The following is a 24,300-nucleotide window of genomic DNA, read 5'->3' as shown; positions in this document are numbered from 1 at the left end:
TCTGTAATCATCTTTTATTCTACTTCTTTTTTCTTCCCCCTAAAATATCAAAACATTTTTTAGAATCATCACATCCGTCCCATCACCCTCACCTTCCCCCCCTCCCTTCTTCTTTCGACTTCAAGGCACTTGCGACATAATGACATCACTCACGTACTCGACTATGCAAGCGACAGTTGCCCCAACCACTTGCACGACAAGTTGACCCATTAGACCCTATGGCTCCATGACTCCCCCATCGAGATCCTCGTTTCCGTCCTTTACGATGCCTTCGACTTCCTTCGGTGCACTGGCATTGCCCGACACGATCATGCGCTCATCCATGGCTTTATCGCGAGGCCTTGCAACAACAGAAAAGATCAAACATAGAAAGCTAAGCCACACAAACCATGAAATGGAAGACTAGGCTTAAAAGACCTCTCTCAATAAAACATTAACAAACATATGTCGAGAAGCCATCAACATGAAAGTTACCCAATAATGTCAGCCATCATATACTATAAATTGTAGCTAAAATTCCAACCAGTTAAAAATGAATCCCAAATTTGCCTCCATGAATTATAAACAAGCCGAGAAAAGGTTGTACCACTGAATGATTGTCCTTTTTCCTTAGTCTCTCTTTTGGTTCTCCTCTCTAATATGTTTCTTAACCTATCCTTTCCTAGTCTCATGAATGTTTAACATAATGCTTCTTTCCTGCCAACAACATCATGCTGCTGTAGAAATTTCAAACAAAAATAATCAAATGAGCACGCCAAGAACCATCCTTTTCATGGTCAAAAGCTGTACAAGATGAAGACTGGTTAGACAACTGCACGCCTCATAACCTCTCCAATGTATTAGGCATATGAACCTGTCTCCAGTGGTAAAACAAAATTCGCCTTTCCGCGAATTAACTTTTATGTGTTCCTCGAGAGAAATCTTTGGTGTATTTACCTCCAAATTGTAGATCAAAATTTACAAGTTCAGTTTTTCCATCAAGGTCTATTAAATCCCAAAACTGCGGTTCAGTTCATTTTGCCATGCTGACTTTGCATCATATATACCAATAACACTGGAAAAACTGTCAAGATTATTCACCCTGCCAGTGCTTTGATTGTTCCACGGACTATAACAATAAGAGCAATGATATATAGCAGAAGGTGAGACTAAGTTTAGATCTGTATCATGCTTTTGGATAAGAAAAGGTAAAGAAGACAAAAGGACACACCATTCAAGCCACAAGAGATCTGCGGTGGAAGTCAGAGGAGTGTGGTTGCTGAGATATGGCCTGGTAATGGATCTATCATGAACCAATCTATGGAATGGGACTGCTGGTGCTTGTGGGAGGCAAGTGAATGTTGGCTCTGGATGGTTGGGGGAAGTCACCATTGCCACCACAGCTGCTGGAGGAACAGAATCTTCAGGAGAGAAGGAGGAAATTTGTAAATAAAAAATATCAAATCAATTTTGAAATTCACATTTATCCCCCAGCTGAACTTTATCACCCCAGGACTTTTAGTGGATGAACTTACATGAGTGTAAATCGAGTATGCATGAACATATATGACTTATGCGTAATCAACAAAATCATCAAGGAAAGAGTCTGGTCACAGATCTGGTTGGGTGCATACTAATATAGCATATTTTGGCATCCACCCCATGCGACACATCAGCTGTCATAGCAGACTCGGCGTGGCGCCCCTAAGTTGACGTGTCGCACCGAGCCAACTTAGCACCATGAGCTCGAGGCCAGCCAATCGCCTGATGCCATCCCCCTGCACCCACTCCGCTCGAGGTTGTACGGGGTGGTGCAACCATGTACCAGGCCACATAGGAGGCAAGAAGCAACGTTGAACGAGACTGAATCGAGCAGATTAGATGACGCTTGCACCCAACGCACGGGCCGACCGCCTACAGCGTCAACGGGCATTAAATACCAACGTACGATGACGACCGAGGATCATTAAAATTGCTACGTACGACCGCACGGAGGAACAGGTATAAAAGCCACCCCTAGGAACAGCTCTGGGGGTTGGACCTCATACACACACACTCCAACTCATGCTAACTTAATCATCGGATGGGTCAACTCGGAAAGCCCTTCCGACGCCGACCTATGTGTAGGAACCCGGCGAACGACGAGAGGAGTCACCTTCAACCTCCATCCATGGGAACCTGGGTTGTAGCCCTTCAACCCGACTCCAAGTCAATATACTCCAGCTCAGAGATCGCGCTGGTGACCTTGCGCATTGGGACAGACCAAGCCGTGCTGACACCGCAGCCACAGCATAAAGGTGTAAAACACATACTACTTGGAACATCAATCAACATTATAACTGAGAGGTGCCTTGCATGCTATAGAAATGTAGAAGGAATTGGGCTAATCACCATGAGACAACTAAATTAGATCCAGTAGCAACATATGATTAATACAAGAAAGATAATGTAGACATCAGCCAACTGGAAGACAAAAAAGAAGTTTCTAGAAGAAACTTTGGATAGCACAGTCATTGTCATTAATCAAATGTTTCGATGATAATTTAAGATCCCTTCAGCAACTATCTCACCTTATTCTTTCACAAACAAAAGAACATTATCAAAAGGAAGCAAGTCAGCTTTGCCCTAGAAGTGAAAATTTTCTTGCCTTGTGTCTCTTTTTAAATGAAAAGAGTTAGAGAACTGGGTGAGAAACTGAGGACATGTTGCTATCAGCAACAAAAGTCATATTCAATCATATAAAACAATACTTCATCACAAATAATTGCAAAAGATTCAGTTCAATTACAAACCATGTGTAAGTACAGCTTTTCAGAAAATCTATGATCAAACTGATGATATCTTGCTTCTGCGGCAATGATCAATACTAGAAAAGAAAAAGGAAAAAAATCCTCCAAGATCTTTGTCTCTTGGGTGTAAATTGTTCAAGAATGAATCATCTTGAATATAGGACTCAAATGGTTGTTTGTCTCTTGGGTGTAAATTGTTCAAGAAAGAATCATCTTCAATACAGGACTCAAATGGTTGCAGAAATGGGCTTTAAACATCTGTGGTAAGTGGATAACTCATTATTTCCAGCATGATAAGCTACGTTGGGATGTCCAGATCAATACTAGTCAATGCAGAAGTTTCCTGGTGAACAAAAGATATTAATTACCTAGTCCATGATTACTAAAAAATGAAATATAGTAATAAGGAAGCCTATTACTATATTTTTTATTGACCTGTAGAAAAAATATAGATTTCCATATGTTCCTCTTTTAGAACATGCTGAAGTTGTGAACAACTTTCCAGCCTAGGAATCTCTCATATGATTTTGCCTGCTCTATAGCTGACACAATCTTCATGCTTCCCATGCTCAATGTGGCAGGACCACTTTTCTGCCTTGTTCTATTGAACAACATCCAAGTGATAGAAAAAAGATATGGCTATCACCACTAATTGTCTTCACCGCTCAAAACACACACTTCCATTTGTGTCATTTCTACACTCATCTCTCTTGTCAACAAATTTTTGGATTAAATCCGATCAGATTGAGCTCTTGTTCAAAACCAAAAAACAAAATTCATAATACCAAGGGGTACATTCTGATTAATCCCATTTTCCTTCTGGTCCTCCTTAAATTCATCTTCTTCTTTAGTTTCATATTAAGATCTGACAACTATCTTTCTTCAAAATGACTAACACTTTTACAGAATAATGATATACAAGTGGCATTCAGAAACATTAGATTTCATGTCAAACAATGTTGCAACAAATTGATCAAATTAAACCAACGGAAATTGCAAGATATGGCTGCACGTATCACAGCTCACTTTTCCATGATGATAAAGAAATGGAAGTATGAGGATGACAATGGTGATGGTAACTAAAATCTAAGTCTAGATACTAGAATTTAAAAGAGTTCTGAGGTGACTAAGTAATGGTGATGGAAAGCCAGTGCTGCAAAGAAATGTACCGTCGCTTCAATTTTCTTTTTCACTTATAGTATACATTGTGATAAAAAAAATATGTGCTAAAACCATGATCATTAAGTATCAAACATATGGTGGTTACAAATTTGACAATGCAAGAAAGAGAGAAAGACATATTGGCTTATCAGGATGCCGACATCATAATAAGCAGAATTACCAGACAGGACAACATAAACCAATGGACTAATTTTGTTCACTTAACAGGAAATGAGTGTTACCAACAACAAATTCAGTGTTACATTAACGTTCCGTAATCTACACCATTTAGCACACAACCATCTGATTTATGGATTTCCAACATCGAACAGAATTTATCTACAGCGTCTGTTTCAAAAGAACAAACGCATCACAGAACAGGTAAGCAGAAGTAATCTTTTATTGGATATACCCTACAGTCGACCACAGAAATCTTCATGGTTTTCCTTGCTCGCACACACAAACACTGGGCATACTGGCAAACTGCAGTGGAACTCATCATAGTCCCACTGATTTAATCTTAGTTGCACAAGTCGGTCTATGGATGAATCAAACCCCAATATGCATCTAAATTATCGACAAACTAACCATAGATGACCTGAAACTGCGTGAACATTCGGGAGAATGGACCAGAGAACTCCCAACATTACTAACACACAATCCAACGAATCTATGAAGTTCTACAACCCAAAGAACAGGAAATCGAAGAAAAGATCTACATACAAGATATCTAAATCGAAGAAAACGATCCCTCGCTCACCGATCGAGATTTTGAGCCCCGAGATCGGTCTGCGAAGGGCGCCGAAGCGGTTACAAAAAGGGTTGTTCTTTCACCGTGAGAAGGGGAAGATGGCTTAAATGGGCCTGGGCCCGGGCCCATGTGAACCCATGGGACCCACCATTCTGTTGCTTAATACGTACATACGACCATCTTTGACCAAATGAATTCCAAGTTCTTAGACATCGGTTTGCAGGAACTATAACACGGCACGTACTGTTAAACCAAGACGACATCGTACTCGTACACGTCCGTCCACGCATACGTTTTCTTGCCTCGATTGCCTTTCCAACTAAAACTGTAACATCCATAGGTCAATTATATTTACTCAGTGGTCTCAAGCAGATACAAAGAACCGTATAATACTGTTGGGAAGATGAAAGGCATGAGACGCATTTCCCAACTTCCCAAAGAAAGAATTCGCAGCAAAAGATGCCCCAAGTGAAAAGAGTGTGGGGTGGAGTATTTTTACTGTGGGTTTGGTGATAACCATATGATATTCCCTCATTTGGCCTTAATTTAAATGATGAATGAATGAGTCCCAATTATAATACAACAACCTTGGATAGGTGTTGTATTATAATCTTCTCTCTCTGTCATCAACTTTACGTGATGGCCTTCTTATTATCATAAGCCATCAGAAGCCTGAATGAGTGCACATAAGCTGGTGAAATTTCTCTGTGAATACAAATATGTTTAGGCTCCCTTTGATGATTGGAGAGCAGCAAGGATGGTCGGCATAAGCGTGTAGTCGATCATAATTTAGGTACCTGAGGAGTCTAAAATACTCTTCGGATGCAATGATGATAGAACAGATTATATAGTTTTATACAGACGAACTTGTCAGCACGCAAAAGGAAACCTGTTGAGACTTCGTGGAGGAGGAAGAAGGTTTCCTTGCCTCATCATCTCGTCTCCCTACTTCTAGTTTGAGCTGCTGAGCTTCCTTGCCTCTTCTTCCAGCCACTATACTTCCTGGAGGACATTGAGATATCGGTACTTAATTTCATGCCTTTTTTTGTTCCTGTAACTCCTGAAACAAATGTCTCTTGATGCTTGAAAGATTATTATCCTCAACAAAATGTTGGTGATTCTCTTGAAACAATGCAGATATCCAGTAAGATGTTGGATGAGAATGGCTACTATGATCCCAACCACGGCTCCAACCCCATACAAGCATCCTTGGTTGACAGCCCCAACCAATCTGTCACGTACAATGATCACAGCAATGGGTTGGATGATGGCAATATCAAGCTCCCCACCTTCTCCCTCGAGGACCTCTCCCATCATGACAATCTCCCCTCCGAGGATGCAACTCCGGAGATTGGCCTTGACCACCTGCAACACCCGATCATTTTTGATCTGGATCAAGAGCTACAGAGCAACATCATTGAGGAGGGACCCCCTCCTCCGGTGGAGAGCAACAGATGGGAGCCGTCCATGGAACACATCCAAGAGTCCTTCACCATGAACCACCACCGTATCATCTACGAGGACCAGCAACAGGGTGTGGCAGAAGAGGATCTCCAGAACTACGCCATTCCTTATCCCGATCCGCCGTACGCAGTTGCACCCGATCTCTTCAACATCCTGCAGCTTCCGGCGTGCACGGTGGCTCCCACGATGTTTCCTCCCACCGCCTCGATCTCCTTCGGTAACCCGAGCCTTCAACCAGCGTCTTTCTCGTTTGATGTATACAACAACGATGTCCCGGCGTCTCATGACTCAACCCAGCAAATGGGATATCCTCCTCCTCCTCCTCCTCCCCCTCCTCCTCCTCAGTCTCGTTTGCTGAAGGACTTGTTCAGCTCACTGCCACAAAACTACGGATTGTTTTGTGGGGTCGATGAGAGGGAAGCAATGGTAGGAGGAGCCATCGGAGGGGGTAATGTCTTCCAAGAGATGGATTTAAGGCGCTACGATGGCATTGGCTTGGACTATGACCGGAGGGAGATGGGAGGGTTGGGTAAAGGTGAGGGGAAGACTAGCTTCGCCACAGAGCGGCAAAGGAGGGAGCAGTTGAATGAGAAGTACAAGGCTCTAAGGCTCCTCATTCCAAACCCAACAAAGGTATCGGAATCTTAGCTTCGACCTCTCCTTCCTCGCACTATTGCTCTATATCTCTGACCTCCTGCGACACCGTTTCAAGGCCGACAGAGCCTCCATCGTCGGCGACGCAATCGAGCACATCAAAGAACTCCTGAGAACAGTTGAGGAGCTAAAAGTGCTGGTGGAGAAGAAGAGACACGGCAGGGAGAGGAGAAAGATCCTGAAGATGGAAGACGAGGCCACCGCCGACATGGAGAGCTCGTCGATTCGGCCTCTTAGCGTCGAACGTGATGACCCACTGAGCGGCGGACTGAGGAGTTCTTTGCTGCAGAGGAGATACAAGGACGGCGCAGTGGACGTCCGAATCATCGATGACGAGGTGAACATAAAGCTTACACAGAAGAAGAAACCCAACTGCCTGCTTGACGCTGCAAAGGTGCTGGACGAGCTCCACCTCGATCTCGCCCACGTTGCGGGAGGAAACGTAGGAGACCACCATGTCTACATGTTCAATACCAAGGTCGACTTCGCATCATTTCTAATTACCCATTATATGCGTTCTTCTTCCATTATATTACTTCCTGTTTATTGAACTTTCTTTCTTTCTTCTTCTTCTTCTTCTTCTTCGTCGTGCAGATATCTGAGGGGTCTTCGGTGTACGCAGGTGCAGTAGCCAACAAGTTCCTTCGTGTCTTAGAAGGACAACACGGAAATCAACCATGTCCCGTTGCATTCTAGTGCATGTCCTTCGATGTTTGTCCTGTCGTTTCTTGGTTCCCTTACACTGGTAAGAAAAAGAACTGTCCCAATCGGACAATCAATCATGGTATGTTTTATCGACAACAAAGACAATTTGAGTCTGGTGTTTAAGATCTTGACATATTTCATCATCATAAATTCATAGTAACACATTCAAAACAAATGTGACGCCCATTGAATATTTGGTTATCATGCAAAACAACTATTTTTGGTGGTATTCTTTGAAACGCATGCGTCTAAGATAGAAGCAATAAATAATATACTCAACAAGCCCTTTCTGTGCAATAATACAATATCCTATATCTTGGGCGGAAAGTGATATACATTATTCTCTAAAAAGAAAAAAAAAAGAAAAAAAGACTACTGTGAAATTGATTCGTAATTGATGCGACTATTTAACGAGAATAGATTATAAGACATGATGCGTGTGGATCCGTCGGCGAAGAGGACAGAATGCACGTAACACGTAAGATCTGATCATCCGATAGGTGTGAACCATTTCGAGGAACTCCTGCCCGTCGGATCCTAATCCGACAGCCCACGATCTCCTCGGTCGTATGAACCACTGAAAGTAGTCGCGGCGAAAGCACCCTCTTCCGGTCGATCTCCATCACACGGCCGTATCACTCGGTGTAGGATAACGTATGTAGTTCATACGGGACAACGACGCAGGAAATGGGAATAGAAAGCCAAGCCAACTCCTGGTTCCGATCCCTCGCGTTTTATTTCTTGCTCTCTTAATCTCCCCGTCATCATCTATTTACTATTTTGAAATAATTACCGTTTGCATTTCCTCTCTTCTTCACCCGTCTCTCTCTCTCTCTCTCTCTCTCTCTCTGATGTGAAGGAAAACAAAAGGAGGAAAAAAAAAGAAGGCGAAAATAAAGAAAGAAAATAAAAGAAAAAGAAAAAGGAACGGAATCTTGGTCCCAGAGGCGGCATCTCTTCGATTCATCGGCGAGGGAGATCGGAGGAGCTCCTTGACCCCAATCGAGGGTTGGGTCGCGGCGGTGTCGGTGGGGGAAGAGGTGACGATGGCGACCTCGAGGAAACCCTAGGTTTGGAGGTTCCGGTCGGTCGAGGATGAGATCTTCTTTGATGTAAATGGAAATTCTGGGTAGGGATCCTCTCTTCTTGATCGGATCTGTGAGAACCATCACCTGCAGCTGCAAACCGCCGCCGGCATCAGCGGCGGTCAGCCACTCGATCGCCGTCGCGGTCGTGCCGTTTCTAGGGCTTCGTTTTGGCTTTGGGATCGTTTTGTAGGCGTAGGGAGGGAGGAGATGGGGGTTTCGGAGGGCGGAGATGGAGGAGGGAGCGGCGTCGATTGCAGTGTCGGGACGATCATCTGGGTGCGCCGCAGGAACGGCTCTTGGTGGCCCGGGAGGATTCTTGGCCCTGAAGAGCTGTCGGTGTCGCATCTCATGTCACCGAGATCCGGGACGCCAGTCAAGCTCCTCGGTAGGGAGGACGCCAGCGTGTGAGATTTCTGTTCTGCTTGTTCATTTATCGACTTCTATGTTGATTTTATTTTTTTTCTACTTGTTTTTCTTAATTTACGCATTCTGTACCCTTCTCTGGATATCAAGAAAAGGTAGCATGGATGAATGCACTAGTTCAAATTTTCATAAATCTCGATTTGGTGTTTTCTTGGCTGATTCTTGCTTAGTATGTTCGTTCTTATGATTCTAATTTTCTCGATATTTATTTGCTATTGTGTATCAAATTTACTCTTTCCACGGTGCTGTGTGCTTGCAGTGCCTGATGCGACTCAGTACCTTCCAATTATCTAGTTCCGCTCTAATTTCGCAATCTTTTTATATGAAATAAATGCAAGCCAGCCTGTGGACCAATTGTTTTCCTACAGAAGAACTCTCACAATTAGGAACTCAACTGAGGCCTAGAGTTGGTCACCTACGGGATGGGTTGAAGCTAAATCAAGTGGTAGCTAGGAAGCTCTTTCTTCACCGTGGAAGCATTATGTGTCCATGCAGTTAGAATCTGCATGTCATCGATAACATGCTGTTTTCTGAACAAAGTAACATCACTGCTGTGGGGTTCAGGTTATGCTTCCTGGGTATTGTGTGTTAGAAGAGATGGTTAAGCTTTAGAGATGGATGACTTTTTTTGTTCAATTTTTTCTGCTATCATATAAACTTTAGCTCTCATCGATGGGAAAGTAATTCTGTGAAATGCTTTTCCTTGGACTTTCCTTTGGCATGAACTTTCATCCACTGAACCTGATTCTTTTAAGGTGGAGAGAGCCCTACACTGTTAAACAGGAGCAGGCACAAGTAGCCTGAGCATTGGACATCCATATGCAAGTTTATTATTGGGATTATATGGTTGAAATTTAACATTTATAGGATCTTCGAAAATGTTGCAATTTAAGGTGTTTGACCATTTGATTATTATATGAAAACTGGACACTCGGGTTATAAACTCAATATGTCTCTAGCATTATTTTCTTCATTTGCATCTTCTGTTGTGTTTTCTCACCCTTGAAAAGGAATGTAGAATTTAGTGCGGACCATGATCCCATTGATTTTCTTTATAATTTTCTATTAGCCTCTAATTCCTGATATAGTTGTCACCTCATCTAGATTGTTCTAATGATCATTCTGATTTTTCAGAAACAAGTATTGAAGACAGAATGACAAATTATATAGTAGCCGTCCTATTTCTAAATTCTGGAGAAGTTGCCTATGTTGGTTAGATTTTCTTGTATTTGAACCAAATACTTCATTTCTATTTTATAAAACCACACTATGAACTAGTAATTATACATTTAACTATAAACAAGTAGTCTTTTCCTGAGTACCTTGTGTTGGCTTTACAAATTTTTTGGCTAATTAATATTCCTCAGTGGCGCTACTTCTTGTGTAACAGCAAGATTTTACATGTTTGCTTGTTTTTCTTTAACATTTTTTTAGGTTGTTACTTTCTGATGTATCTTATTATCGTATTTTTATCAGTGCACTTCTCCAGCATCTTGGTTGCTGATAACTTGTCCATAAGGAATGTAACTTTGGTAACTAATACCATTTCTTTTGTCCTTTCCACATCCTCAGATCTCCATCTCAGAATTCTTATACTAGTACACCAATCCTGATTATAACTCTAAATCGACCATTTATACTTCTCATTCATCTCAATTATAAATAATAAGGATTAAGCTAAATCGTATCCTTTATTGCTCATTGGTTGTGTCCTTGACCATAAGCCAATCTTGTGGATCATAATCCTATGTGCTAGGCCAATCCAGAAAGTATGCACCTTGACTTACATTGTCATGCTTTTGCTGAATTATTGATTTGCATGACATTCTTTCTTGCTCATATCGTGTCACTCCATTTGTCCCTGAAATCTGCTGCTTTATTATCTTTATACTTGACCATAATATAACAACCACACTACATTATGCTGAAATTCCATTTGTTTCATATTTAACATCGATCACATATTCAAACCTGCCAAATAACTTTTTTTTAGCAATCTTACCCTTTTTTCTTTCACTTCTTTGTTAGTTTCGTATCATAGTTTAAAATATTATCTGTACCAATTATTTACTGACCCGACAGACACTTGGGACATGAACTGAGTGATTTCACCTTGTTCAGTGTGAGCTTCACCAACTTACCATACTGACTTATCTGACTATCAGCAGACCGTACGAACTATACAGATGGTAAGCCTACTGCTTGGTTTGAAGTTCTTGACAGTTTTTGTAATTGTCTTATCCTTTGTTTTTTTTGTTTTTTCTCTTTCTTTCTTCTCTTCCCTCTACCACTGTGATGTAGAACAAGGTAGAGAGAGGAGAGTAGTAGAGAGAAAGCAGGAGAGCAAGATAGCAAGAGAAGAGTGTAAGAGACTAGAAGAGAGAAGATTCAAGCCTTTTTTCATTTGAATCAGTAGTGTTTGATTCATTAACAAGCTCCACTATTTATAGTGGTTTAGGAGCATTGGTATAATTAATGAATATAATAATTCCCAAGAGTAATCTACCAAGGAATTAATATGATTTTTAGAAATCTAAAATGTGACTTCTAGGATACTTAAATAATAAGCGAGTGCACTTAATATAAAAGGAGTTCCTAGAAAGCAATGATTTAAAAAACGCTAGGTTCTAAGGTTCCAAAACGCCCGAGGCGCTCTAAAATATTAAAATATAAAAAATATATAATATAATTAATAAATATTATTACTTAAATAAAAATATTCTATTAAATTAAAACAAAGATTAGTAGTGTTAAAATCTAAATAGTGTATTATTAATCTAATAAATAAAGATTATTTTGAATAGTAACTAATAATATATTGTTAATAGTATATTTACTGTTAACAGTAGTAGGGAAGAGTAGAGACTGAAGAAGTCGCGGTGAGAAGCCGAGTTGCAGGCAGCAGACAACACCAGAAGCTGTAGAGTCGCGGATAGTAGGAGGTAGCAGACAACAACGATAGTGGAGTCGCGGATAGCAGGAGGCAGCGGATTGCAACAACGACAGTGGAGTCATGTCGCGGATAGTAGCAGGCAATGAACAACGGCAGCGACCAGCAACGAAAGCTGAGGAGACTCGGACGACGACAAAGGAAGACTTGGAGGCAACGAGAGAAACCATTGGCGGCGGAGGTAGAGGGAGAAATCGTCGACGACGGAAACAAAGAGAGAAGCATGCGTAGGGTTGGGAGTCGGGGTCACGTGCTGATATAACTGCATGCGTTAGTTGGTTCATTTGGGCCTCGCTCGAAGCGCCCGACGCCTGGGCTTGGGCGAGTGCCTAGGTGGCGCCTCATTGAAGCATGTCGCTCGGCCCTTAAACGAGGCGCTCCGGCCTCGCCTTGCCCGAGCACTTAGGCAAGCACCCGAGCGCCTTTTTAAATCACTGCTAGAAAGACCAAAAGACTTTTTAATTTTCAACACAACTCTTGGAATTTCTAGGCGAACTAATTGATGACTTTTTTGTTGATATCTTTGTCTTGAATAAACTTTTTTGAGATCCTTTGCAAAACTCGATGGTTCTCCATCATTCTCCCTCGATAAAAAAGAACTTGACCCCGGAGAGTGATATGCAAGGTACTGGTCCAATAAGTCTGCTGCAAAGTCTTGAAATTCCCCCAAAGTAATCTAAGTGGCATCGGAAGTTGGACCATCATGCCATTTGATAAGAAAGTGTTGAGTAATGCTAGTAGTAGACGCAACAAGACGGTCATCGAGAATGACCTCTACCTCATCCCTGTGTTGTGGGAGAATCGGTGCTTTGGGAGGATTGTCACTTGCAGGAATATCGATAGATAGAGGAGGCTCAAAAGTACCATGATATAGAGTTAAATCCTCTACATTAAAAACTAGACTAATATTTAAGTCGAAAGGTAAATCGAGCATATATACATTAAATCCCAGTTTTTGGATAATGAGAAAAGACCAATGACTCGGGCATATAACTTTTTGAATGAGTTTTTAAGGAATCTCTCAGGACGAATGCGAACCAAGACAGAATCGACAACTTGAAACTCTTGACTTCTATGATATACATTAGTTGTAAGTTTGTAACTTTCATTACTTATGACAATTTTATGTTGAATCTTAGCATGCAAATCATGAATATGTTGAGCAAAGGAGTATGTTGGTTTTGAGGCATGATACTCAAGGAAGGGGTGCAAAGTCAATGAGAGTGTGAGGAGTATAGCCGAGGACAGTTTGATATGCGCTTTTTTCGATAGAGTAGTTGGCTGAGTTATTGTATACAAATTCTGTAGTGGGTAAGTTGAAGTCCTAGTTTTTGGGTTTCTCCCTAACTAACATCTAAGAAGGTTTTTCAAGGAACGATTAACAATCTCAGTTTGACCATCAGTCTAAGGGTGAAAGGCTGAAGAGAACTTCAGTGTTGGGTCAAATAGTTTTCACAAAGCTTTTCAAAAGTAGCTAACAAATTTTACATCTCTATCAGACACCATGGTTAAGAGCAAATCATGTAATTTAATCACTTTTTGAAAGAACAATTCAGCAATGTGTGAGTTGTCGTTGGTCTTGTTACATGGGACAAAGTGAGCCATTTTTAAAAATCGATCAACAACAACCAGAATGGAGTCATGATCACGAGCTATTTTGGGAAGTCCAAGGACAAATCTAAATTCACATTTTGCCATGGTGTATGTGGAATGGATAAAGGGGTGTATAGGCTAATATTGTGTTTGCGAGTTTTAGCAATTTGACAGGTGTAATACTATGACACCACTAGAGCAACATCTTGCTGTAAGGAAGGCCTGTAAAATCTATCATCGATTAATGCAATGGTTTTGCCTCGGTCTAGGTGACCTACTAATCTACTCACGTGTATTTCCCAAACAAAAATGTCTTGAAGGGAGGATCGGGGAATACACAATCTAGTAAATAAAAAAAGGTAACCATCCCTTAGAATGAAGTCCATACATTCATGATGGTTTTCATCTTGGACTTTTCGATATATGTGACTAAAGTCTGGACATTGGGTATACTCTTCTTTTAATCGCTTGATGGTCAGACAATAAGATAAACTCTTGCGATAGAAGGTAAGATTGCCAATACCTAAGACATTGCACAATCACGTAGAATTCTTTGTCGTAGGTAGAATAATGCTGTTTTGCATCGTTGAGTTTCTCATTGAAAAGGCGATAGGCTTACCCTCTTGACTAAGAATTCCTTGTATGCCTATACCAGAGGCAACACAAGTGACCTCAATGGGTTTACTAAAGTTAGAGTGCTTAAGAATAGGAGTCGTGGTCATTTTCGTTTTGATGTTAGCAAAGGCTTTGGTAGCGGCCAAGGTCCAAGAAAACTCACATTTCTTTAGACAATCAGTGATAGGTGTCATGATAGAAGTGACCTCAATGGGTTTACTAAAGTTAGAGTGCTTAAGAATAGGAGTCGTGGTCATTTTCGTTTTGATGTTAGCAAAGGCTTTGGTAGCGGCCAAGGTCCAAGAAAACTCACATTTCTTTAGACAATCAGTGATAGGTGTCATGATAGAACTAAACTCTCTAATGAATCTCTTATAGAAAGAGATTAATTCTTGGAAACTTTGAACTTTAGGAAGGGTTTTAGGCTTAGACCATTCTAAAATGATATGGATCTTTTTTGGATTAGTGAAAACACCCTAGGTAGAAATGTTGAAGCCTAGGGAATAGGATATGGGTTTGCATGAACGAACATTTTTTCTAATTGACATAGAGCTTAGCAACTCGAAGGGTAGTAAGAACCTGTTGAAGATGTTCCAAATGATTCTCATTGGTTTTAGCAAAGATCAAGATGTCATCAAAGTAGACTACAACAATTTTCTTATGTAGGGTTGTAAAACATTGTTCATGAAGCGCATGAAAGTGTTTGAGGCATTGGATAACATTTTTTCTGAGTGAAATAGAGCTTAGCAACTTGAAGGGTAGTAAGAACCCGTCGAAGATGTTCCAAATGATTCTCATTGGTTTTAGCAAAGATCAAGATGTCATCAAAGTAGACTACAACAATTTGCCTATGTAGGGTTGTAAAACATTGTTCATGAAACGCATGGAAGTGTTCAAGGCATTGGATAGACCAAAAGGCATGACTAGCTATTCATATAGGCCATCATGAATTTTAAATACTGTTTTCCATTTGTCACCAGGTCTAATATGAATTTGGTGGTATCTGCTTCTCAGGTCAAGTTTTGACAACCAACTGGATCCAGGGAGAAGGTGTAGCATATCCTCAAGTCGAGGAATTAGGAAGCTATATTTGATTGTTATTTTGTTGATCGCTCTACTATCGACATACATCTGCCAAGACTCATCTTTCTTTGGGGTTAACAAAGCAAGGGCATCACAAGAACTGAGGTTGTGTCGTACAAAGTCTTTAACCAAAAGTTCTTCAACTTGTCTAACTCAACTCTCTCCTTATGATTCATTCTATAATGTAGGAGGGAGCTGTGATCCTGAGACAAGGTCAATGACATGTTGAATTTCCCGTAAGGATGGTAGCTCACTAGGTAATTTCGAGGGTATGATATCAAAAAAATTATTTAATAAGGATTTAACCTCAGGAGTTTGGTTAGGAATAGTACAAGGCTAGGAATTTTTTAACAATAATGGTCATACAAAATTTGTTGTCTAGGCTCTCTATTTCAAAAGATTTAGGATCCAGTAAGTGGAGTCCCTTAGTGGTTGGGGCTTGTGGAAGAGACTTGGGAGTGTTCCTATTTTGTCCTTTTCTAACGGTTTTACTAGTTGTAGAATATAGTTTTTGCCTTTATATTGAAAGGCATACATGTTTTCTCTCCCATGATTGGTGACATCAAGGTCATACAACCAAGACAGACCTAAAAGAATGTGGGCAACATCTATTGGTAGGATGTCACAATAGATCTCACCCTGGTAATCACTCATTTTGATTGGTACCGAACATCTTTTGGTCATGGGTAAAGTGGTTTTGTTAACCCAGGCTACTTAAATTGGTTCGGATGTGACTCTACTTTAAGGTTTAGTCTTTTGAAAATCACATTCTAATGAAATATACGATTTTTCTTTCCGACAAAAAATATTAGTAAAATTTTCAAAAATTTACTCGACATTGAGAGCTATGTGGTCCACCAATTCTGTAGGGGCAGTCGCCCCAAAGTCGTAAGAGATTGACATTGGAGGTGTAAGGATTCTTGAGTGTTGATCGAGGCTTTTGCTGCTAGTTGGAACACAACGTGGTGTAGGTCAGGTTTTTTGATGGGCTCTGATACCAAACTAATGTAGAACAAAGTAGAGAAAAGAGAGAAGTAGAGAGAAAGCAAGAGAGCAATATAGCAAGGGAAGAGTGTAAGAGACTCAGAGAGAGAAGATGCAAGCATTTTTTTTCATTCAAAACTATAGTGCTTGATTCATTAACAAGCTCCACCATTTATAGGGATTTAGGAGTCTTGGTACAATTAATGAAGACAATGATTCCCAAGAATAATCTCCTAGAGAATTAGTATGTCTTTTAGAAATCTAAAATATGACTTCTAGGATATCTAAATAGTAAATGAGTATACTTAATTCAAGAGTACACTTAATACAAAAGGAGTCCCCAGAAATACCAAAAGACTTTTTAATTTTCAACATAATTCGTATAATTTATATTTTATAGACCAACTAATTGATGACTTTTTGTTGGTGTCTTTGCCTAGAATAAAATTTTCTGAAATCCTTTGTGAAGCTCGATGGTTCTCCATCACGCTGCCTTCTGATGCTCCTTGCTGTGTCACTACCATCATCTCCTCTTCCTCCACTCTCTCTTTTTCTCTCTAATCTGAGCAGTATGTTCAAATGCGACACATACTGAGTGTCTGTATGCTGGCCCGTATTACTACCATTACTGGTCTGACCATCTAGTATCAGACTGAGATTGTATTCCATGTTTAATATCTTTGTAAACTTGTGCACTAACTACCATAATCTTGGAATGGCTTCTGTAAGGTTTTGCTTGGTCTCTAGCCATATTATGCATCTACTGGTATCTCCTATTATCATTGCATTTTTTTCCGTTAGATCACAGTCTTTCTCATTTCTCATCGACTATCTTAGCTTACCGTTGCTGGTTTGCCGCCTATGTTTCTTGTTTGCCTGAATCTAACTTTATGAAGACTATAATCTTACTGTCGTGTTGAAAAAGCTATTCCCGGCATTGGTTGTTTTGGCTGAAAGGCCTGACCAATTAGAGTTGTTATGTCTTTGCAGCCTCTAGGTATGTAGCTCTATTTCATTGCAATATAGCCTCTTGCTTGTTGTCTTGGTGATTGTATTTTTGTGATTAGTTTTTTCAAGTTGTTTTGGTCTTGACTTTTCTGGCTTGTTTAATTCATAAGTTGTTGAATCTTGCAACAGTTCCATTATAAACTTCCCTACAATACTCCCACAGAGGATGTGTTTTATGAAATGGCATGGCATGAATGTGATGACTGAAATCCATTCATATACATGACTTGCTCCATAAATTGAGCACTTAGGAGTTAGTGATTATGATACCTGAATATCCTACTGGTGACTTACGTTGGATTTTTCACAAATTTGTTCAGATTAAAATTAGGTTCGTTTTGAAGTTTAGGTCCACTAGGATATATTCAGTCTTGATTTTATTTGATTTTGGGTACAGTTGACTAAATTAATTTTATCTTTTAGTATTTTCTGGGAGTTCTCATTGTATTGTAATAAAATATCACAGAGAAGTCGTTCTTGGAATTATTTGAAGCCTGTCATCAAATAAGAGTGTATGAGATAAAAGAGTTTGAGTTGATATCCAATATTCTTAATATGAACGTGTTTAACTCATATTTTTTGCTGGCTTGATTAAGGTTATTTCTTTCCTTTTTTATTCTCTAATAAGAGTCCTAATGAGGAAAGTAAAGGCAGGTTATGTGGTACTAGAAGAGTATCCATTCCTTCAAAAGACAGATTTTTTGAGATTGAAAAATTTTGTGAAAAAATTTGACTTGACCACCAGTCCTATCTGTCTTCTTTGCTTTCTTTTTCTTTCTCCTATCTGTTTCCTTTTTCCTTTCTCTTTCGTTTGTTGGAATGAATATTGCAGCAGGGGTCTTGTCTCTCTTTGAAAAGCAAACAACCTCAAGCCTGTTCGGAATGCTAATGACAGTTCAATGACCTAATCTTTTTTTAAAGAGACTAAGATGCAAACTACCAGCCTTATTGTAACCTCTAGGTGTATCTGTCCTTTTATGAAACCAGTAACATAGCCGTGGGGGTTGCGTGGCCACGTGCTCCGTGCAGGCGGGTTGAGAACAGCCCTCTATCCTACCTTGTGCATGTTAAAACTGAAAAGCACCACTGTACCTCATATTATTTTCCGTTGTTGCCAGTCTAACTAATCAGGTAGCAAATTCCATGTGAGACTTCTGTGTCCTCACTTCCCATCCATTTTGCCTTGAAGTAGGTGAAATTTCGTGCTGTATCCCCTTGAACCCAGAAAGAGGGAATAAGAAAATTAGTTGCTAATCCTTTATTATATATATGGTAAGGATAAATCTGGGTTTTAAAACTTAAAAAAATCTTTTATTGATTTTGAAATAGGAATAACATAATATAAGATTGAGCCTCCTATTTTAGGCTATTATTATTAAGAACATGAAGATTGTTATACGAGTTTAGTCTATGGGTGTTATGATCAAAATTCTTTCTGTATTTCTCTTTACTATCTCTAAGAAAACAATAAATTTGAATACTCTCTGTGATATTTGTTGAGTGTTAAGGAAAAACATTCTTCCAGATAAACAACTCATTTGAGACGTGATTCTTGATATTTCATATATGTTTTGATAGAACAAAGAATAGTGATATATGTGATAAGGGATTATAGCCTGAAAATGTTCTTTAGGTTGTTTGAATATTGCCACAATGGTCAAAGAAAATTCCAGATTTCTATATGTTTTGACAAGATTCATGAGATTCTTCAAAATATATTCATTTTAAACTCTTTTCTATTAGCCCAATTGCCATATTCAAGGTGTTGAATGACAGTTCTTTATGTGCTGTTTAGCAGAATTATATGCTTTATATAACCTTTATATCAATATTACACTTTATTGTTTATATCCATTTATGGTAACATACAATATTATTTCATCATAACTATATATGGTGCATTCCCCCTCCATTAAAGTTCTAGTGCCACCCGTCTAAGATCCATCATGTGATATCTCTAGAAAATATATCAATAAGATTCTTCTTTAGTCAACAAATAACTGTGTAAATCTCTCTCTACACTCTTACATTCAATTAAAAAATAATTAATTTTTCCAATCAAAAGTAGCTGATGCCTGTTGTGGAATTTAACTTGGCTCAAAAATATGTATGATTCTCTTTTCCAGATAGTGTTGTAGACTGTATGATTTAACACAAAGATTCATGTTGTCGTTTAAATGATAGAGAATGCAACCATGTTATGAGAATTTCATTTATAATTTGCAATGAAGGGTAAGCTATGTGTCACCCATTTTATCATTTCTGCAGGTTAATATTCTTGTTTATCTTAGATTACATTTGCAAGTTAGAGTTGCTCGATATACATCCGCTAGGAGTATCTAAGCTTATCTTTTTTGGCTATGATGATGTACTTGCACATTAGCGAAGTTTTCTTTAGTTTGCTTTTAAGCAAATGATCAAGATTGACAGTAACTGATTCATTTTTGGGATCCGCCACAAAGTATGTTATTGTGTGCAAAGCAAGGCTCTGTATATTATTATATTTTGAATATCGAGTTATGTCATATGCAATCTCATCGTTGACCAATGACATAGAATCTCCTGTTGATTTATATGTATATACTCATTGTATGATGTGTTTCAGTTGAAATATTTAAGGTGAACCTATTGGCAGGGACTGGTACAACTTAGAGAAATCCAAACGTGTTAAGGCATTTCGCTGCGGGGAGTTTGATGCCTGCATTGAAAAGGCTGAAGCTTCCTTAGGTGTTCCTATAAAGAAAAGGGAGAAATATGCACGCCGAGAGGATGCTATTCTTCATGCTCTTGAACTTGAAAGAAAGCAGCTTGAAATGAAGCAGCAAAAACAAGTGATCACCTCTAATGGAATTACAGGCAAACCTTTAGGTACTTTAAAAAGAGAGTTTATTAACTTGTCAGCTTCAGATACACTCACAGGAAATGATGAATCTTTGATAAATAGTAAAAATGCCATTCGCAAGACTCAGATGCTTCCCAGAAAAGTAGGTTTGTTGCATGAGGAAGAGAATATCAACAATTCTATGAAAATGGATGACGATCATAAAAATAGTAAGCAAATAGGAAGGGAAGAAGATATTTCGGATACCTTTCATCGGATGAGAGGACTGCAGGATTTTGGTCTGCGGATTGCTTCAAAGAAAAAGCTCCCCAAGTCTGTTCCTTGGTTGACTACCAAGGAACCTGCTGAGAATAACATGGATGCTTTTCCTAGTGCTGGGCATATAGTGGGTGGTAGAGGTCATGTCAGTAGCGTCAAAGATGCCTTGGAAATCAATAGAAAAAGGTCACATGGCGGTGTGATTGAAGAATCTCTAGCGAAAAAGCGTGATAGACGTCGGCCCCTTCATCAAGTTTTACAAAGTAGTGCAAAGTTGCAGTCTTCTGATTCTTCCCAGTTTATTCATTATCCTGACATTGTCAGAACACAAGGGAGAAAAGACCATATGGGTATTATATGTCGGGCAAAACGAAGTAGATGCATCTATGTGCCTGCTGATTCAGTTGATTCTCAGGATGGAGGATATTCTTCTGAAGATATGCAGATACCTGCAGACCAGATTGGAATGGATAGCCTTGACCGACCTGGTTCTTTAGAAGAAGATTGCACATCTTCTGGAATGATCAAGATGACTGACTCTGATTCTTCTCTAAAGGATTACTTGGAGACTGGGATGGAGGAGGAAGATTTTTTGGGAGGTACCATGCTTGAGTTGTTCATCTATTATTTTCTTTTTCTTCATCAGGGATGGATCAAGTTCTTGAGTTTGTGTTTCTGGCTTCTATTTCTTTGCTTTTATTGTAGATCGCTTGGTTAAAAGCTAACTGTTTATCTGGTGTGATGCTGCTGTGTCATCTTTGATGGTGTTGCAGATGTCATTACAAGAACTGGCGATGTGACTACAGGAACTCTTAGATGAACTCAAGTTCATTGCACTTTCTTTTTCTTAGCTCCATTTCAGAAGTAGCCAAAATCTTTTATACTTTGGTCTCAAGGATGAATTTTGAATCTTTTGTTTTAGTACCAGGTCCATTTAGAATAGCTAGGTATACTTATTTGTTGTTACATAACTAACCTTCTTTTTTATGTTCCAAGGATTGCAATATATTGCCACATGTTTTGTTCTCTGCTATTCTGACTGGCCATGTTGTTCATTTTCTGGGCCTTATAAATGTGCATGCTTTTTTCCTAGAGCACTGGATGGGCATTAATGGGCAATAAGAATGGCGTGGCAAGAAAAACCCTAATTAAACTATGTTTTCTGGTGAACCAAAAAGAACTAAAATATGTTTCCAGTATCTTTAATGGCCCCACAATATTTGTTTTGAATTGTAGTGTTCGCTGGTCTAGCTTAGTTTATTTGAAGTTACGAGTGCAGTTAAGGTCAATTATCTAACAGTTTTTGGGCTTGTTTATAAATTAGTTGAAGTATCACTTTTCAGTAGTTATAGTTTATGTAGCTGTAGCCTGAAAATGCAGGGATTAGTGGCTATGCATAATTCTGCATCAGGATGTGTCGGTCCATGTCTAATAAACTTTTAATAGCCACTGACCGATGCTTTACTTAAGTCCTTTTCTTCTTTTCTTTTCCTTATAATCCTCTTTCTGTCTCTAATTCCTTCCTCGAGACTATAAATTCTATTTCCTCTGCTATTTGCCTCCTTATCTTTTATCTTGTTGTTTATTCTTTTTGGAGATTAAAAACTGTAGATTGAGTAGATATGCAGACTTGTAAAGGATTTTAATATGAAAAAATGGAATATTGTTCAGATGCATAGGTTGAAAGTCGTTGCACAGCATTGCAATAATCTTACTTCAAAAAATCCAAAGATGCCTTTAAGAGAAAAAAGAACACCACTAATGATTTTTCTGCTGGTTGTTTGCATAACATCCTTAAATCTAAATGGAAACAAATGATATTTTCATAATCTTTAATTTCGATCTTGAGGGGCCCAAATATGCATATTAACAATGTGTTTTAAATTGTTGGTGCATCTAGAGCCTTGTTATGGTATACAAACAAAACTTACAGTCCTGCTTGATTTTTTTTTCAGGATTTGGCCATTGCAACTTCTAAATTAATGATTGTGTATTAATTTTAGTGTTTGGAAATAACTTGTGATGGTGTGAAGATGACGTTGAATTCATCTGCAGAATTGATGATTTGAGATCGCATGTTAAGTTTTATGTGCTTTTGATGCTAATTGATTTTGCTATAGTTTCCTTGAGAACCATGTCTTCAATGGTTTCTGATAGTGGTCAATTGTTTGAATCTGGACCAGAAGATCGTGACGCTTCTGCATCTCATAGTTCGGAGAAATTTGAAGATGTGGACAATGATGAAGTGCCTTTTCCTGGCAACATTTCCCAGTTGCATCCTTATGGACATTCTGCAGATGCTTCTGCTGAGGCGGGAGTTTCCAAGTGGCATATGAAAGGCAAACGCAACACCCGAAATCTAGTTAAGAGGCCAAGCAATGTAAGGGATGGCAAGAATTGTGTCATTGGTTCTGATAAATATGATGTTTCCTTAAAGGAAGCTGCATATGGAGCCAAGTATAGCAATTTGAAATTGGAGAAGATGGAACCTTTCAGCCAGAGGACTGTAGAACCAGATTCCTACCATATCAAAGAGGAGGATAATTATGCTTCTGATGATGTTGACTTGAGTGATGGGGATTTTCTTCAAGAACAAGTCATTGGATATACTAATCAAAGATACCCTCTAGTCTCCAAAGCAGCCAGGGATTCAGGGAGACGCCGCATTGGCATGAACAATTTGGGAAGTGATTCTCATTTAATGATGACTCCAGGCTGGGAAGCTGATGGACCGTCTTATGTGACTCGAAGGAAGTATTGGGAAGAATCTGGTGAGTGCTATGATCCTGTTTATTCTTCTCATATCAGCAGAGAGATAGGATCGAATTTGTTTAATGTCGATCTGAAAGTTAAAGCAAGCTATCAAGGTGAGCATGTTCCTCTGGTTTCTCTAATGAGCAGATTGAATGGAAAAGCAATTATAGGCCACCCTCTCCAGATTGAAATCTTAGAAGATGGTTCCACTGGCCAATATTTTTCTAGCAATCCTGATGAAAGTACAGCACACCAACCTGTCTGGAGGACTGCCAGAAGAACAGCCATGCAACGAGTACCTCGTTCTAATCCAGTATCATCTTTGGAGGATGACGAAGCTGGGGTGTCTCTGTATTCAGAAATAGAAAACAAACATCTACCCGACATGTATTCTGGTCATTCCAAAAACCAGTCCAGGTCAACAAAGAAGAAAGTATTTCATGATCTCCGACCACCCTTGGGTAATAGCCAGAAAAAGTCATTAAAAAGAGCAAGTTTGTCAAGCCAGAAAACTAGAACACTATCCTCTTTTGCAACTGAACAGAGAAACAGTAGAGAGAATGGTGATGTGAGGCTTGGTAGGGATCGTGATATATTGAGTGGTTTGATGAAACCAGAAGGACAATTGCCTTCAGTTACATGTGTCCCTGTGAAGGTAGCATTTAGTAGGATTCTGGAAGCAGTTAGGAGGCCATCAACTGCTGTGACCCATCATATTTGAACGGTCGATCCAACAATAAGTTCCATCATAGGTGACAATTTCATGCAATATGTCCAACTATCTGATTCAATGCTTCATGTACACTACTCACAAACACTTTGGCCCGAGGTGAATGTTCCAATGAAGTTTTCCGATTAGATCGGTCACAAAGGTGGGTCCTTATATTGATAAGCTAATTCTGTTTTACCAGTCACCAAGGGCAAACAAGCGCCCTGCTTGTTGCTGTAAAATGTCACATTGCAAGTTATATATTTGGCTCCTATGACAAGCTGCTCTTCTTTAGCATAGCACTTCTAGTCAACCTGGCATCTCGGTACTCAAAGGTGTGTTCTTATTCAAGAACTTTCTCAGTGGTGTTTGGTTGGCCGACTCGTGTAAATTACTAATTGCAAATTTTAGTATGTTCAACAGTTTGATTAGTATACATAAATCATAAATTTCAGTCATGTGAAAGAGCCAGATCTGTAAAACTTTATAT

The 24,300-nt window shown here is 39.4% G+C and overlaps 2 protein-coding genes and 1 long non-coding RNA gene across 7 annotated transcripts; 2 read left to right on the top strand and 1 right to left on the bottom strand.

Annotated features, from left to right (window-relative positions):
- Positions 1-40: 40 nt before the first annotated feature.
- LOC135614185 (uncharacterized) lies at positions 41-4,748 on the bottom strand. 2 transcript variants are annotated; one of them, XR_010487447.1, is made up of 3 exons: positions 4,653-4,743; positions 1,211-1,400; positions 41-340 (listed from the first exon to the last, which is right to left on the bottom strand). It is a non-coding gene; the product is annotated as an uncharacterized LOC135614185 (long non-coding RNA). The 2 variants fall into 2 exon arrangements; XR_010487448.1 differs by lacking the exon at positions 1,211-1,400 and having other exon boundaries at positions 4,653-4,748.
- An 839-nt stretch (positions 4,749-5,587) lies between these two features.
- On the top strand, positions 5,588-8,011 carry LOC135614183 (transcription factor EAT1-like). 2 transcript variants are annotated; one of them, XM_065111262.1, is made up of 4 exons: positions 5,588-5,703; positions 5,818-6,777; positions 6,857-7,276; positions 7,393-8,011. In XM_065111262.1, the coding sequence occupies exons 2-4, from the start codon at positions 5,830-5,832 to the stop codon at positions 7,492-7,494; spliced, it is 1,470 nt and encodes a 489-aa protein (XP_064967334.1). In that variant the 5' UTR covers positions 5,588-5,703; positions 5,818-5,829; the 3' UTR covers positions 7,495-8,011. The 2 variants fall into 2 exon arrangements, with proteins under 2 accessions (XP_064967334.1, XP_064967333.1); XM_065111261.1 differs by lacking the exon at positions 5,588-5,703 and having other exon boundaries at positions 5,713-6,777.
- Positions 8,012-8,253: 242 nt separating this feature from the next.
- LOC135614182 (uncharacterized protein At1g51745-like) lies at positions 8,254-24,268 on the top strand. Of its 3 annotated transcripts, XM_065111260.1 has the most exons (4): positions 8,881-8,995; positions 10,149-10,226; positions 19,883-20,946; positions 22,531-24,268. In XM_065111260.1, the coding sequence occupies exons 3-4, from the start codon at positions 20,061-20,063 to the stop codon at positions 23,820-23,822; spliced, it is 2,178 nt and encodes a 725-aa protein (XP_064967332.1). In that variant the 5' UTR covers positions 8,881-8,995; positions 10,149-10,226; positions 19,883-20,060; the 3' UTR covers positions 23,823-24,268. The 3 variants fall into 3 exon arrangements, with proteins under 3 accessions (XP_064967331.1, XP_064967330.1, XP_064967332.1); XM_065111259.1 differs by lacking the exon at positions 10,149-10,226 and having other exon boundaries at positions 8,254-8,995; positions 22,534-24,268; XM_065111258.1 differs by lacking the exon at positions 10,149-10,226 and having other exon boundaries at positions 8,255-8,995.
- The last annotated feature ends 32 nt before the right edge of the window (positions 24,269-24,300 follow it).

Source organism: Musa acuminata, chromosome BXJ2-6, assembly GCF_036884655.1.
Source record: "Musa acuminata AAA Group cultivar baxijiao chromosome BXJ2-6, Cavendish_Baxijiao_AAA, whole genome shotgun sequence".
Classification (NCBI taxonomy): domain Eukaryota; kingdom Viridiplantae; phylum Streptophyta; class Magnoliopsida; order Zingiberales; family Musaceae; genus Musa; species Musa acuminata.
Note: the sequence above shows the minus strand (reverse complement) of the source record. Positions and strands in the feature narration are given on the sequence as shown.

Excerpts from the sequence above, each read along its gene's own strand:
- LOC135614183 (XM_065111261.1), top strand. The coding sequence starts at position 5,812 with ATGCAGATATCCAGTAAGATGTTGGATGAGAATGGCTACTATGATCCC. Across the intron at positions 6,778-6,856 it reads TCATTCCAAACCCAACAAAG|GCCGACAGAGCCTCCATCGT; the intron begins GTATCGGAATCT and ends CACCGTTTCAAG. Across the intron at positions 7,277-7,392 it reads TCTACATGTTCAATACCAAG|ATATCTGAGGGGTCTTCGGT; the intron begins GTCGACTTCGCA and ends TTCGTCGTGCAG.
- LOC135614182 (XM_065111258.1), top strand. The coding sequence starts at position 8,799 with ATGGGGGTTTCGGAGGGCGGAGATGGAGGAGGGAGCGGCGTCGATTGC. Across the intron at positions 8,996-19,882 it reads GGTAGGGAGGACGCCAGCGT|GGACTGGTACAACTTAGAGA; the intron begins GTGAGATTTCTG and ends ACCTATTGGCAG. Across the intron at positions 20,947-22,530 it reads GGAGGAAGATTTTTTGGGAG|AAGATCGTGACGCTTCTGCA; the intron begins GTACCATGCTTG and ends AATCTGGACCAG.